At 41.6% G+C, this 16,749-nt stretch overlaps 1 protein-coding gene across 3 annotated transcripts in view; it reads left to right on the top strand.

Annotated features, from left to right (window-relative positions):
- The window catches only part of RWDD3 (RWD domain containing 3), a 424,436-nt gene that overhangs the window by 223,857 nt on the left and 183,830 nt on the right, over positions 1 to 16,749 (top strand). For all 3 annotated transcript variants that reach the window (XM_078644140.1, XM_078644133.1, XM_078644125.1), the window contains exon 2: positions 6,919 to 7,156. In XM_078644140.1, coding sequence (XP_078500266.1) covers positions 7,069 to 7,156 — 88 coding nt within the window. In that variant the 5' untranslated portion in view covers positions 6,919 to 7,068. The remainder of the gene's footprint in view (positions 1 to 6,918; positions 7,157 to 16,749) is intronic.

A 16,749-nucleotide genomic window follows, 5' to 3' on the forward strand; every position in this document is an offset into this window, starting at 1 on the left:
CCAATTGTTTGGTTCACCAATAGCCTGTTTGCCGCATGTAATGTATGTTAGGATACATCATTATTATAGTTTCCTTTTTCGCAAAGGCTGTTTTCCGTTTCTCAATAGATGTCTTGCTTGAGTCTTTGAGTAATTAGATACATAATTGAATCAACACAGAATAGTATTTCAATTGGAAAAGTGAAAGGGTTGCATATTATTTGTGCAATGGCAGGAAGGTACATAGCAGAAACGTATATTTTAGATAAAACAGCATGTTAATAAAGTAGCTGTAGGCAATATTAAAATACAGTTGCTTAGATTAAAGACACTTAGAGAGTGAGAAGACATTACAAAATGTTATGACAGTTTATCAGAAACAAGGTGAAGGCAAACATTTTCAGCAAGAGAATTGAACACCTGAAAATTTAAAGTACGAAGGAGTCAAAAGAGGATATTTATCATTGGATCAAGAAGAGATACAAAACCCAGTAAATAAGTGTGACAGAATACACCCAAGATCAAGTTGATTATTTTTCTATTCCCCAGGTGGATGTTTGTGCACTGTATCAAAGCTGTGCCGAAAGCAGGAAACTGACAACAAAGATCAAAACTGGTAACCGCAAACTCTAGATCCCTCAAAAAACATTTTCAACTCACCCACCATGACCACTACAATGCCAACATCTCACACTTATAGACTCCTCAGGTAATTGTAAGTACCACACTTCTAAATTGGTGTGTTGGAGTGTCTGTGTATGCCGTGGAGGAGGAATTGTGGAATTGGACATGCTATTCGAACCATGGCACACTGGAGTAGCATAGGTGAGGCTTGAGATATTAATTGACTTTTAAGGCACTGTTTAGAATCAGAGTGGATGAGTGATGACAGTCAGTACCATTTTGTAAGTAGCAGGTTCTTTCCAGTTTATAGGAGTGTTAGAGGAAAATATATCTATTAAAGAAACACCAAGATTGACAAGTTAACAATAGAATATGGGTTTATTACAGTACTGTAGTGAGGTCAGTCACTACAGGAGAGATCAGTTCACCTCAAGAGAGATACAACTCGATGTGTCTGCCCCAGCTTAGAATCAGCTGTATGTATTCTTCCAAACCACAAGAGAAAAAAGTTACAAGCATAGGATAAACGTCACAAATGAGTAGATTAAAATCAGCAGAAGCAACAATTTCCTGAAAACAAAACACATATAGATATGGGCCACATGGCCCCCGCATCTCATATTGGCGGAAACCCCCTCAGTGGTTTTCCTGTTGTCAGACTTAAAACGTTATTAACAAATTTTTACACACATCTGTTTTCCTGTGAGGCAAGTGATTTTATTTTTCCCTCCACGCTTTTCTGACCTCTGGTTTCATCCATCATGCCTAGCATCATGTAAAAATGACAAGTGGTTTTCAACAGAAGCGGCCTATGAGCGGGGGCAAGACTTGCAGCTGGGCCAGTCCATCTTGTGTGCATGCTTATTCTATGTGTGCATGCATTAGAATCGGAGTCAGGTGCATGTGGAGCTGAATCCCATACTGAAAAAATTGGTCCATCAGGCTGCATGTCAGCGTCGTCCACAGTGGTGTTGCAGTTGAGATTAATTCACCTTTATTGTCATATTCCCTCTGAAACAAACAGAAAACTGAGTACATTTCACTGCTATTCTAGATTGGTGTGTTGTAGTTCCTGTCCATGTATATCTCTATATATTTACTTTTCATATTAGCTCAATCTGTCCTATTATGTTACCAAATCTTAAAGGGCTACTTGTCCCTGCCATTCTACAGTGATACAACTCTATATATGAATGTGACACCGTTATGCCATTTATCATTGGCAAACAGTGATCCTGTTCTACATTCAGATGATTGTTGAGTTACCTCTAAAATACCCTGGTCTAATATCCCCTTTTTTCCCACTTTGGCCAATCTCTCTTATGACCTGTTTCCTTCATTCTTATTATCTAATCTCTTTTCTCTAGCCTATCTGTCAAAGTCAGTAGTACTTCAGCCATGGTATCAAATCTTGTTGTTTTACCTTGTGTAGTAAGATGTGTTGATTGCAGCTGTGCTTTTATTCTACATAAAACAGGTGCAAAAGACAGTGAGTAAAAGCTTGGGAATACCTCTTTAGGTGAATGCAATTCACTGCAGCAGCATGGGGGATGAGGGAGCATACATAACAATTGGTATTAGCTGTAGTTTTGCCTATACCAAGCATGTGCTAGTACCTGGTACCACATATCTTCAAAACAAAGCAGCGTAGAGAGGATCATGGTCAGTATCATTATCAGCTGTTTTGTGCATGTGTATAATGGAAACAGACAAGGGTTAAAAAGCATCAGTATTAGGGCACTGAGAAGGAAATAATTAAATCAAAGCACATAACTTAAAATAAATGTCTCTTGTTGAAGCGGTGGAGGGAGGCTTTACTCCGGTTGCTTTTCTTGTTCTCCCTCCCTCTTTTTCCTGCTCTGTGTCCAATGGGATGGATGGCACAGCTAGGGTCAGGCAGATGTTGGCGTAAGAAAGAAATCCATCGCTTGTAGCTGCAAATTTTTCACTGCAGGCAACTGTGCTGTCAGAATCTCTCCACTGGTAAAACAGTTTCTAATGCAAATTAGAGTTTCCATTGGCAAGGATGTCTGTTAGTCATGCACTGGAGGGGCGTCATCTGGAGGGGTTTTGACGTGCATGGCAGCTACAGTGTACCCTGTTTAGAGACAAACTTTTGACACTTTTGTTAGTTGAGACAAATAAACATATATTTAAGTTTGTACTATTTCAGGTGCGCTCTCAGTCTGTCACCTATGTCTAGTTAGTAGCACAATGATGTTCATTCTTCTCTCTGTCACAATCTGATGTGGGGTCAAATGGTAGTCTGACCTGAGGTGTTTTTCGAGGTGAGAAGTGCTAATGGGAGACAGTACAACCATTTCTTTTCCAATGCTACACACAGTTTACTTATTGTGTGTTTCAAGAGGTCATTTAAGCACACCAAGATGTAGCTACTTTGGTGGTGGTAAGCTAACAAGAGTTTGTTTGTCATTCTTAACAAAGTGGTGAGATGGGAGGAGATATTATTGAAAGAAATGTGTGGGCAAATCTAATCTCTTCAGGAATGCCTCACTGGAGCATTACCTCACCAACCAGAAAATTAGCAGCAAACTTGGCATCACAATGGACATGAGTTCCTACTATATCACTGGCGGCGCCCGGTGTGAAAATGTTTGTTGGCGCTCCCCAATGACCACCTCTGCCACTGATTCCCTCACTACCAACGCTTAACAGTGCCTCTTAAGTCTCCATAAACACTCTCTCAGATGCATTTAATTACTTCTCATACCAGGGTAGGGTGCCAAAACACTCCACACCACACCCACATTACATAGAAACAATCAGTCACACGTATAAATCAATCTATAAGAAATGTTTTATAAGACAGAGAACAACAAGATGTAGGAGTTACATATAATCCATACTGATAGGCAGTATAGTTTAAGAGCGCTTGATCTGGAGTAGTACGAACTCAGCGTTTGAACTGTTACACCATGGTTGGGAGTTCTCTTTATTTATAAAAACGTATTCCTACTTTTTTTGCAAGATTTATGAAAATAAAAGACTGTCCATATCTTGTAGTATCTCTACAGCTACTTGATGACAGTCAATAGCTCACTGCTATATATTATGAGTTTAACTTATAAAACTGCAAGCAACAAAGAGGATCCTGCTAACAAGAAACAGTAACCCACCGACCTATCCACATTGTATGCACTTTGTATATACTTTGTGATTTGCCTGAGGCAATGAATGTTAGCAAATGCTTCTGAAACCACAATATACTTGGAACCTGTGCCATCCCACCTGAAACCAGCATCCGGTGTGGTGGCACTGGTCGCACTGCTCTAAAGTTGGCCCTAATCCCAGTTGAGGGTTCTCAGTGTCAAGTACTGTAGAAACTGTTACTGTAAAGGTGGGGTTTAATGAACCTCGCTGGCACACAGTACAGGTGTATTTCTACATTGTGGTCATCTCATGTAAGTTGCAAACAAACCAATCCTGGCGTATTTAGAGAGACATGTTGTTTCCAGCAGTGTGCCAAGGGAAATGTAGCTGATTTATGTCTTATAAATAGCAAGATTGGGAATCTTTCTATGTATTAAATCTGTTCTTGTCTTTGTGTATCCAATAGGTCAGAAGGTCGCAAAGTTTTACTAGCTAACAAAACTATAGTATGTGTCTTATTAAAAGACCATTTTGCACTATTGCAGTGACATAGCCTAAATCAAAGTATATGGCTATTGCTTCCCCTCCCCTTGTTTGAGTGCTGGCACTAAAACTATCAGTTGAGCAACCTGAGTTAAGTAATACGGTGACAACGTTATCTGGCCTGGTATCAGCAATGTATCTGAAGAGTCATGCAACATTGCTTTGACCACTACTGCACCTGTGTGTCTCAATCCTGTGTCCTAATCTATTGTGGAAACCCTTCTACAAAATATACAACACTGCCTGGAATGGGGTCTTCTTGTGTTTGGCTTCACTCATCTAGAGTATATGTGGCCCAGTCATGGATATCATCGCCTGTATCGAAATGGGATATGCAAAATAAACAGTTGTGCTGTCTTAATAACACTTGGCAATCTTGATGCGAGTCAAATAAGGAGAACATTTGTTTTTTCCCAATGTCCCTTCTTCTGCTTTATTATCATTAGGACCCTCTGGCTTTGGCCTTTTCTGTGGTCTCCATCTTGGCCTCTTCTGGGCTTGTGCATCTACTACTTGTTTCTGTGAATGGTTTTTCTTTATGCTGCCCTTGGGTCTTCCTCTGAGTCTCTTCTGAATGGGAGAACTGCCAGGCTCTTGGGGCCATAGGTATGTGTGGTATTTAGTAGCCTTGTGCCATTCTGTACAGTTGTGTCCTATTTGGTCTCTGTTTACAGAGTATACCTCAACCAGGAGTATACCTCAACCAGGTGTTCTACAGGGGACCCCATGTCACTTTGGAGGACCTTGTCTTTATGTTTGAATATAGGAGTTACACTGGACAATGCATCAATATCTATTTCATTAATAAATCCTCCACCTCTTTCTCCAACCTCCAAAACCACCCTGCCTCTGACAGGTAGGTAGGCCTGTTGAGTTAAAACCTGTATTAATTTAAACATTTTTTTATATTCCTAAATTCTTTCATATGATCATATCCTTCTATTTGTTTCTCATTGTCCTGGAGATCCACCCGTCTCCTACTCCTTGCATACTTTTCATTAGGTCCCCTAGTACCTTCTGGACTGCCCACCGGAACTCTATTCCTTCTTAAAGCATGCATGCATCTCTCAACATAGAAATAATACAAAATAATAACATATAACATATTCTATTGTCAACATGTCACTTGTTAAGCAAAAGGAACGAGATTTGCCTTGTTCTCACCTTTTAAAAATGTCAACTCCCAAGTCCTAACGTCCCAGAGAAATGTGAAAGACCTTACAACAAGCGTCTTCGTACCTTCTTTTAGTTGCGCAAATCATTTTAAGAGGACAGGAGGAATTTCAGGATATGGCAACAGGTGAAAAGAAGTGGAACTCCGGGCTGGAACTCCGCTAAAATGTATGAAGAAAATATATCTATTAAAGAAACACCAAGAATGACAAGTTAACAATAGAATATGGGTTTATTACAATACTGTAGTGAGGATCATTCACCACAGGAGAGATCAGTTCACCTCAAGGGAGATGCAGCTGGATGTATCTGCCCCAGCTTAGAATCAGCTGTATTTATTCCTCCAAACCACAAGAGAAAAAAGTTACAAGCATTGGATGTACGTCACAAATGAGTAGATTAAAATTAGCAGAAACAACAATTTCCTGAAAACAAAACACATATAGATATGGGCCACATGGCCCTCACATCTCAGATAGGCGGAAACCCCCTCAGTGTTTTTCCTGTGGTTAGACTTAAAACGTTAACAACTTTTTACACACATCTGTTTTCCTGTGAAGCAAGTGATTATATTTTAGCCTAACACTTTTTGGCCATTCTTATCTGACCTCTGACCTGTGGTTTCATCCATCATGCCTAGCATCATGCAAGTGTGACATGTGGTTTTCAACTGAAGCAACTTATGAGCAGGGCAAGACTTGCAGCTTGTCCATTATATCCTGTGTGCGTGCTTAATCTATGTGTGCATGCATTAGTAACACGGTTGCATAAGACATGATTGACACCTTGCAGCTTAGTCTCTATAGCAGATGGGCTTGTGGTTATTGGTTTTTGTAGTTCCAACATTTAAAACACTCCTGGTTTCCAGAGTTTGGAAGAATATATGATCTAAACTTCATGCAGTAGCGTATCTTTGTGACTGCAGGCCATTTCCTGACCTTTCAACAAACTCCGTGATCTGATAAGTTCAGCTAAACTCAATGTCCTTTGTAACATGCATTTATTTGACCCATTTCTCGTGCAGAGGCCTGGGTCTGTATTTCTACAGAGGCCTAAAGCTGCTTTTAACTTGAAACTTCTGCATAGAAGTTGCAGGCCTTTACTCTGTGTGTTTGCACAAAATGTATCCTATTTTCCCTAAATCAGGAGGATGAGACCTCAAATGGTGTGTTACATGACTCCATCTATTAACTGTTCAGATCTTGTAAATCCTGGTGATAAAAGAGGTACCCAAGACCTAATCATGTCCAGAATTTGTATTGTTATTGCCCATAAGTTGATTCTGTGTATTATGGTTACTTTGATTAACACCCAAAGGGATTTACTGTAAAAATCACTAAAATATGAGTAGATTTTTATGTGAGTTTGCATTGCAAACACCGATTCAGACGTGTATAACTCCAATAATCTAGAAATCTCTTATGTTTGTTTGAGACTTATCAACAAATGCACTGCTTTTAATTTGGTCTTTCTTCTGATGCATTTTAGAACTCATTGTTGGCAGACTCCTACGACAAGCTGATGGACACAAACTCGTGACAATGGCACACTCAGTATTCCTCTGTCATCCATAGTGTAAAAAAACATTTCGGTAAACGCTCCTGGGTGGAAACGTGTTGCCAAGCTGCCTCTTCAGCAATGTCGGAGTCTGTGGCTCTGGAGGAAGTATCAGTGCTGGCTGCCATTTACTGTGAGCAGGATGAGTTTGAGCTACTAGAAGCCTCAGGTAAATGATCAGCATCTAAACAGTATCCTTTTTGGATTACATCTAAGCACAATGTCTGTGCAAGAGAGACATCAATATGGCAATTGTGTTAAAACAGTCAGAACATGATGGTGTGATTTATTTTTGTATGGTAGTAAAAAGTAAAGGATGCATTACAGGGCTTCAAGAAGGCAGCATCTTTGTGACAACCCCACATTACCTGTGCACCTTGTGTTCTTCGCTCCCTTTTCAGGTGGTCAGTGCATTTGCACCTCACTATCCATCCTGGCACAGATGAACAGTACTTTTGGGTCTTTGCAGCAAAATGACTTTTGTTTCCAGTAAAGAGCATGAATGCTCACCCTGTCTGTCTTAGTTGTTCATGAATGTTATGCTACCTTTTCAATTCTTGATCCAAAATTGCTTTTTTCCACTTTTTCCTTTCTCTCTCTTATCGGCACTGTTGCTAATGCAACGTGGGCCATATGTTTTGTCATTTTTTTAATTGCATAGCTCCACATTTCCATTTTCCAAAATATTTATGTTTATGGTTTATTGTGTATAAATTAAGGGGATATATGGATTCCTGAACTGGAGAAAGGTACTAATTTAAATTCTCATTGGTCACTTTGATTTATTTCCTCTGCATACATTTCACTTTAAATGTACCCTATATAGAGTGAGTATGCGATGTCCTACAGTTGAAGAAACAGCTGCTGCTTTTTCAGGTCTTTAAAGGTGTTGGGATACAGTGAATGTGAGATATGTATACAAAGAATTTGCTTCTTGTGGGAAAGTACAACCTTATGCCATAGAAAGGGCTTACTGTGAAAGCCATATGCAGACAGCTGGGAAAAGTGGTCCTGGCGCTTATGCATGTTCATGAAGAAATCATTGCCTGCTTCATTGGGATCAAGAATATAGGAAATGAATACACATCTCCAATCTAATGAAGAATACATTAATGGCCAGTAGTCTCAGCTGTACTGTTGAATGGAGTGACATATGTAATGCTGCTTGTGCATTGGGTGATTGAGTCTTGAAATGTTGGTGTGAAGGGTGGATCCTTGTTGGGGGTGTGGAGTGTATGGCGCTTGGGGAATGTTCTGGTAGACTTGATTCTCTTTCCTGTTGCTACTGTTGAGCCTTTACTTGTATTAAAGACTGACCTATAGTTTAACCGGGACTTACTCTTAGTGTTACTGCAACGAGAAGGAGAATGTGATTGCTTGGTGGCTTATGGTTCCAAAACTTTTTAGAAGTCCGAGAGAAATTAATGTTTAATAGAGAGGGAACTACTTGAGTCCACCTAGTTGGCTGAGCATATTGGACTGTTTTTGTGGAGATCCTGGTTCATCATTCGCCATAAGCACCTTGTGAGAATGTTATCACAGGTTGCTGGGAGAGTCCTTATGGCTAAGTTGGGCAGATGAGTTGCCAAACATAAAGCTTATAAATCTGATATCGAACATGTCCATGGAAAACCCCATCTTGACTGAGTGTAGGTCTGGCCATCCCTTACCGGTGTTAGGAATGCATGAGAACTAATGGGAGTGTGACGTGGCATTCCCTTTTTTTGTGGTATTGGGGTACCTGGGAGTTATCTGACAAGATTGTGAACCTGCTAGGCAGAAGATTACCCTCCAGAAAATTAAGGATTGTATCGCCCACAGTTGGCCTGATGAACAAAAACTTTCAGAGAATTAAAGTCGTTTGTGAAGGGCTATTGAGAACTGGCATGGCAAATTGGTACCCCTTCCACATAGAGAAGAACAATTATCAGGGTCATTTTGATATGTTGTAATGTCCTGAATGAAAATGTGAATTTGTGAGCATTTTATTTGGCCAGATCTGGATAGGTGGGTGCTAAATTGTGCTCTTTGCAACACTTGGGATACATCTGTCAAGCCGTGCCTAGCAATTCAAATGCCTGTTGATTTGCCCATGTGTCCTTGTAATAAGTTTGGGAGGTTGGTCCTTTAATGTGCAGTGATGAACAATGTTCGTGCTGTAGACTTGGGGGTACATGCATCAATTTAAGGAATTGATATTCCTTAGTAGCGATTTTTAAGGAATCGCTGTGAAGGACTCGCAATTCCTTAAGCATGTAGGAATCGCAGAAAAAATCGCGATTCCTACACATTCCCTGATAGCGAATCGCAAATTGCGATTCGCTATTAGGGAATGCTTTCCCATTCATTCTTATGGACCTAGAGGCGCATAGGAATGAATGGGAAACCATTTGCAATTTTGCGATTACCAAATAGGTTATCGCAAAATGTGAATGCAATTTCAAGGGTGCCAGGGGCCACAATTGGCATGTGTGCATATGTGGTGCACACACATGCCCTAAGGGCATGCGTGTGTGCCACATGGCACTTAGGAAAATGCAATGTTGTGCATTTTTCTAAGGAATTGGAAATTACCATCAATTTGAAATTGATGGTAATTTCTGATTCCTTAATGCCAAGTTGCATTCTGAGAATGCTTCTTGCATTGCATTTAGGGAATCACATATTGCGAATCCCTAACTGCATTCGCAAAATAGGTAATCGCAAAATGTGCGATTACCTATTTTGCGAATGGCTTTGTGCTTGATGCATCCCAAAAGACCACTGTTCCAAATGATCTGAATTAAGAGCCAAAGTGAGTGTCACGTCTCATTTGTTGATTAATTTATTGGAGGATGTTTTCTGAAGGGAAGTCTGGCCAGAGTATTGGGTGTCGGTCAACCGTCTTCAATTTGTAAGCACAAAGTTCTCCGACTACCTCGATAGGTGTACAATTTCACGTAAAAGGAGCACTCACTATAATCCAGAAGCATGTAGGCTGGCAGAGCATTGTAGTGGTGTTATAAAAGAAGCATCTTTTTGGCGAGGCAAAACCTAAAAAGGAAGTAGATTGAATTGTGATCTCAACATCCAGGGCAATGAAGTCTAAAGTTTAGAGGCACAGAGAGAAAAGCTCCTGCAGACCCGTCTCGCCTTATTTATTCAAGGAGTGACTACTAATTTAGTTGAACCTGTTCGAAGTGTACGGCCTGATGTTTGCAAGATAAACATCTTTTTAAATTACACAGGACCTGTCTGATGGAGGTCTTTATGCCCAAAACAATTTGAGGGAGAGAGAAGCATAGATTCATTTGGCTTCCAGCATTAATAATCTTGCTGTCATTAAGGAATGATTCACTTGTGTCAACAAATCAGAGTCTCAAGGATATTTGTTTCGGATACTCTCAACCACACTTTCACTGTGTGCGGTATATATTTTTTCTCTACTCATGTGATAAGGTGGATAGTCAAAAAAGAGAGACCCCTTTGGATAAAGGCACACTTCACACAATATTCATACACAAACCCGCCTCAACACAGTGGTATAGCTGTGGGTACGAAGGATACGGTAAAGCAAGTAGAAATGATCTGGAAAATAAGCACATTTATTGATAATTAAAAATTATTAAAAACACCGTGCACATCACAATACATATCAAATTCGTAACACTTCCAGTCATAGGCTGAAAGGAAAAATTGTCTTTGTTTTCTCTTTAAACCACAGTGTAAGCTTTAATAAAACCACACATGTATATATACACACAACACATTAATATATGAAAAATTAATATACAAAAAAGTAATTGGGAACATACAAGGAAAAACTAATTCCTATTACAGAAGAAAGCCAGTAAACCATACAAAGATCAATTGTGACAGCTATACTTGATATACGAAAATGCTGTAATTAGAAACAATTGTCACCATAAATTTTATACGGTTTTCTCCTTTAGGAGAAAACCGTGTAAAATTTATGGTGACAATTGTGTTAATGTGTTGTGTATATATACATGTGTGATTTTAATAGAGCTTACACCGTTAGGGGTTATGATTAAAAGAAAAAGTGGTGCTTGAGTGGATTAATTACTGGTCCACAGCACCTTTTCGTAGGTCGTAATGTTTCAGCCAGATAATTGCTCATAAAAGTCAGGACCGTAGTGTGAGTAGTTGATCATTATTCAGAAGACCTACGCAATGAATAGGGAGGGTAGATTCACTTACCCTTCTTCGTCAGTGAGCATGGTGGCTCATGGCCGAGGTGCAGCCTTTGCCTATGAATTTAGATGGATGCTGAAGTCCTCCGTGACACGCAGGAGAAGTTGACGGTCCTTGATTGTCGGCCGCCTTAGCAGAAGCTGCTGCAGTTCCCGGATGTTGTGAGGGCTTTATACACCACACACGGAGCCAGATGTAGCACTCACCTATTTGCGAGTTGCAAATTGCGTCGCATTTGTGACTCACAAATTCGCAAATTGGGATGCACAACAGTGTCTGAGACACTGCGATTCCCAATGGGGTCGCAAATTGCATGCTTCATGCATATTAATGAGGCTGTCGAAATTTGCGACCCCATTGGGAATGGCTGGCACTCGCAGGAATGGTGGCCTGCTGGGGTCAAAAGACCACTATGTCTGGGACTGCTTTTAAATGAAGCAGTTTAAAAATAAATGCAGCCCATTTTCCTTAAAGGAAAACGGGATGCATTTAAAAAGAAAAATGAAACTTTTCAGTTTAATTTTTTAAGGGCAGACAACTGGCTGGCCTTAAAAAATATTTTGAGAGGCACTCACAAAGGGGCAGGGGTCCCTTGGGAACCCCATCCCATTTGCGAGTAAATGTAAATGTCAAGGTATTTGTAGAGCGCACTGCCACCAAGCGGTTTCCTGGCGCTATTACTCATACCCCTGTGGAACCCTTCCTGGCTTTCCCTGTGAAGTGTCCACTCTTGGGCACCCCCAGGGTGAAGCCAGGCATCCTAGCGCTGTTGGGGCCGGTATGGAGGTTAAGCAAGCTATTGCCCAGAGTTGCAACGTGGGGCCCATGATTAGAATAGGCACCGGGGCGAGAATTGTCAGGTCCGAGGAAATTGAGCCCAAGACCCGCCGAGGCGGGAATTGAACCCTGGTCCCGGGCCAGAACTCTGCATCAGGGTCTGCCGCTCTAACCATTGAGCCACACTCCTCCACGAGTGGTTTACCACCCTTCTTTGAATGGTGGTAAACTGCAACTGTTTTGCAACCACAATTGCGGTCGCAAAACAGTCCTACATAACATCAGGAAGGGACACCCTTGGAACGCCCCGTCCTAATAGTGAGACACTAATCTTATTTTGCGAGTCACAAATTGATTTGCGACTCGCAACATTTTTGCGGCCTCAAATGGGTTTTAGTACATCTGGCCCACTGTGCCTTAAAATGTATCCTTTCCTGGGCGGGGAGCCAATGAAGGCTTCGGATGGACTGAGAAACCAATGTAAATTTTGAAATATTCAAAAGCAGCTTGGTGGCTGTATTTTGAAAAGGCAGACATTTTGGCAATAAACTTTGCTGAGAGCCTAAATATACAGCGTTACAATAGTCATTTTTTGTGATGTCACAATGACAGTTGTTCAAAAATCTGATGGAATGTAAGGAAATATATATATTTTTTTAGATTGTGAGTAGAAAAAAGCCAGATGAAGTAATTTGATTAATCTGATCTGAGAAAGATAATTTCCTATCAAAAATAACTCTCTGGTTTCTTGTGATTTGCACTGGGGAAGGAAGTGGGCCTAAACTAGACTACCACCTAGTAGAATCCCAAAAGGTGGTGCCATTTCCAAAGAGTAATACCTCAGTTTTGCCTGAGTTTAGTTCCAGGCAATTTTTCTCCATCCATCCCACATTATATGATCCATACAGTCCCTAAAATCTTTGTCCTCTTCCTCAACTTTAGATGTTATTGACATCACAATTTGTGTGTAATCTGCGTAGGATATGACTACAAAGCCATAACTACGGATAAGGTTGGCCAACGGAGTGACATACATTTTAAAGAGGGTAGGGCTGAGTGAGGAGCCCTATGGCAACCCACATGGAATGGAGAAAGGATCTGAGACAAACTTAGCCAGAGCAACTACTTTCTCTCTATTCTGCATAAAAGAGCTGAGAAAGGCAAGTGCTTTATCTCTGAAACTGATGATCTCCAGCGGCTAATAAGAAGTGAGTGGGTTACTGTATCAAAGGCGGAGCCTAGAAGGAGAAGAATCAACGCCGCCTTCCCTCCCTTGTTAACCACCATTCTTATTTCTTCCAAAGTCGCCACATTGGCAGACTCCATGCAATGGTTTGACCTGAAGCCATGCTGAGAAGAATCCAGAAGTTGATTAGAGTCTACAAAGGTCAACATCTCCTCATTCATTTCTTTTTCCGGTATCTTTGACGGCAGAGGGAGGTGCAAGATGGGTCGGTAACTTTTAACATCCTGAGGGTCAAGGGACACTTATTTTTAATCAACGGGAGTACAGATTCTCTTTCCCAGGCTACTGGAAATTGGCCTTCAATCATGATGGTATTCAGTAGATCCGTGAGAGATACTGATACTGTGTCTGAGACCTCATATAAAATATGAGGAGGACAATGGTCTGTTGGGGCCCCTGACTTAGTGGAGATTATAAGCTTGGCAACCTTCAATGCATTAAGTGGTGAGAACGTTTAAAAAATAAATTCTTGTCCCTTATCCTTATTGGCATCCTGCCTTCCTAGAGACGAAAAACAGGCCTGAAAATGTTAAACAAGGGACATTCTGACCTGTGTTGAAAGCCTTGAATATCTGATTTACTTTGTCCTGAAACAATTCAGCCAGTTCATTGCAGAAGGACTGGTCAGGACTAAAGGTACTAGCGTTGCTTAACTTCGCTAAAGAGTTTTGAAAAGCTCCCTTGTGGAGTCTTTTGCTGTGCTGATTTTCTCACTACATATTTAGATTTTGTAGAAATAATTACATTCTTATATGAAAGAAGGAGAAGTTTGTATTTGATGTTTTCTTCCTGACAATACTCCTTCCTCCATCTTCGTTCCTGAAGTATGCTCTTCTATTTAAACTCTTTAATCTCCTGGGAGTACCAAGGTGCTGAGGGTCTTTCCTAGTGCCATGCCCCTGTTTTCTCTGGAGCCAATGAGGAGACTGCTGAATCTATCAAGTTTACATAATTGGTTGTATCTGCTTCATTATTGCCACCAAAGGTAGGTTTGGACCTGAGAAGGTTATTGTAGAAAAATCTTGGTGTCAATATTGTTCCAAGGGTGGAATTTGAAAGTAGTAACAGTAGTGGTTCGTGGAAAATTATTTGTGGGGATTTTAAGTGAAGGAAATATGTCCTTCTGGTCTGTCCATGTCAAAGGCAAAACTTTTGTCAAAATCAAAGCAGGATCTTTGGTGAAAACACCATCCAGAGTGAGATTTGCCTGATGAGTGGGTACATTTACAATAAATATGAGATCAAAACAACATAGACTGTTTACAAGGCGTTCAGTGTCTGTGTTTTCACGTACCTAGATGAAAATTGAAATCACCCAACATAGGGTAATGTGCAAGCTCCATGCAAGATTCAGTAAAATCATGCAGAGTTTGAATAAATGTATCTCTTGGGCCAGGTGGGCGGTATAACAGGATGCTGTTAAAAAGATTAGTATTGTTATGTTTAAACTTAAACATGGGGGTTTCACAATCAAGGTGAAAGAAGGGCTCAAATGTAACCTTCAGATATTTGCGCTATATAAGCGCAATGCCACCACCTCTTTTAGCCTGACGATTGACTCTTCAATATTAAAGCCTATCAGTAAAGACATTTTAAGATCTGGGTCCGACATAGCGTCAGCCCCGGTTTCCATAATGAATATAATATCTAATACATGCTGTACAACAAACTTGGCAAAGGCATATTTGTTCTTTATTATGGACTGGGTGTTCAGAAGCATGCAGGAGGTTTGCTGCGGAAGCACCCTCCTTTCAATATTTGAAGCAGTAAAGGTCTGTGGCATGTTATGAGTAAAAGGGTATGTGTTGCTTGGTACCAGGCCAAACTTGCAGCCCAGATTACAGTAGTGGGCCGGATTGAAATTAGCATCATATGTGGCATTATTCTCAGTCTTACTGCTAAATCCCAGAAGCGCTTCAATAGAGTATGACCAGGTAGGGAAATGGCATTGGTTCCTGGCGCCCGACGCAGTCCGGCCGTGGACAGTCTTGCCTTTGGCACGCCAACATTTAAATGTTGATACACAAAATAAAAATTGAGCTGAATTAACATACAGTTGTTTAACAATTCTATGTCAGGACTGCAGGCGAGGATTATGCCTTCTTTCTCCACTTTATTCAACAGCAGCGAAGACACAAATAAACTACGCTTCCCATGGAACAGTGGGAAAGCAGTAGAAAAGAACAACACTGTGACAACCAATCACAACAAGAGACTCCGTGTCCAATAAGGAGTCAGTAAGTCCAACAAAGTCCTCTGACATAATCCCCTCTTCCTCTTTCTTCGCTGCTCAGCAGCCTCAGATAAGTGCTCCTCAGTTTTACTGTCTAGTGCTTGTTTTTTCATTTGTGTGCTTAACTCCATAATTTATCTAATGACGTTTTACTGCGAATGTGCTAATCACTGCGAATGTTCTGGAAGTATGCTAATGTGTTGATGATTAGCATCGCACTATTTGCTTCATTGCTTTGTTGAACGTTTTACAGCTGTTAATTAGAGGGTTTTTTTGGTACGCGAGTTTCCTTTCGATACGGCACAGGGGTCCGTTTCCCCGTCCCTATGCGGCTCCGGCTGGCTGGCTCCTAGGTCCTCCCGCCATTAGGTGGCGCGGAAGGCAGACTCGGACGTGACGCGGTGCTTGAAGTCTCCTCAGGGATTCAAACACCGCGCGCGTGTCGGCCATTACGGGAGCCATGGTCTGAGACCGAACACACTGTGGGGTCTGTATGCAGCACAGTAAGGTGCATTTTTGCAGTTTTTTACATTTGCTACGCTCCACGTCCGGCTAACAAAAGACTCGGAGTCTTGTACGTTAAGTCACATAACGCCTCACTGACAGAGGTCCTGTATTAGCCTGTCAAGGCTTACATGGGGACAGCCCCAGACCAGTGGTGACCCGGAGTGTTGGGGTCACAGTTATTGTTGTATTCTGTTTGGCCAGCTTTAGACCCCGGGGCACACCCCCCATACGAATCTGCGTTTTGTTTACCGCCCTAAAGCGCAGGCTGACACCCAGCCCTTCTGAGTAAGCCATTGTGCTCTATATATTTTTCCACCCCCCAGACACACTATCATTTCCATTATGGAATAGTATGATGAATATTCTGAGGAGACTGACCCCCTCGCAGACCTACCCTGGGGTGATGCCTTTTACGAGGCGGTGGATTCCTCTATCTACCAGGCAGTAGACCAGGCCATTTCCCCTTTGGAAAATAGGCTGTCCCAGCAAATTAACCAGGTGTTTTCGTGCCTCGAACAACACTTGGCGACGGGGCTCTCTACTTCCGCCCCTGCTGCCCCCGGTCCCTCTGACCCTCCACCTGTGAAACGCTCCAGACCACCAGGAGTGGATACTGACCCTTTCGAGCGCCTGCGCCAAGCGTTTGTGGCTAGCCAAAAGGCTCCCCCCGCAGGGACCCCCTACTCCACCTGCTCCAACTCCCCAGCCTACCGATCAAGACGCAGCTGGCTACCCAGTTTCCCCGGGCCCTTCAAGACCCTTGCTTCCCTCCCATTCCTCCACACCTCAGCTTACTGCTGATATG

The sequence above is a fragment of the Lissotriton helveticus genome, chromosome 1_1, assembly GCF_964261635.1.
Source record: "Lissotriton helveticus chromosome 1_1, aLisHel1.1, whole genome shotgun sequence".
Taxonomy (NCBI): Eukaryota; Metazoa; Chordata; class Amphibia; order Caudata; family Salamandridae; genus Lissotriton; species Lissotriton helveticus.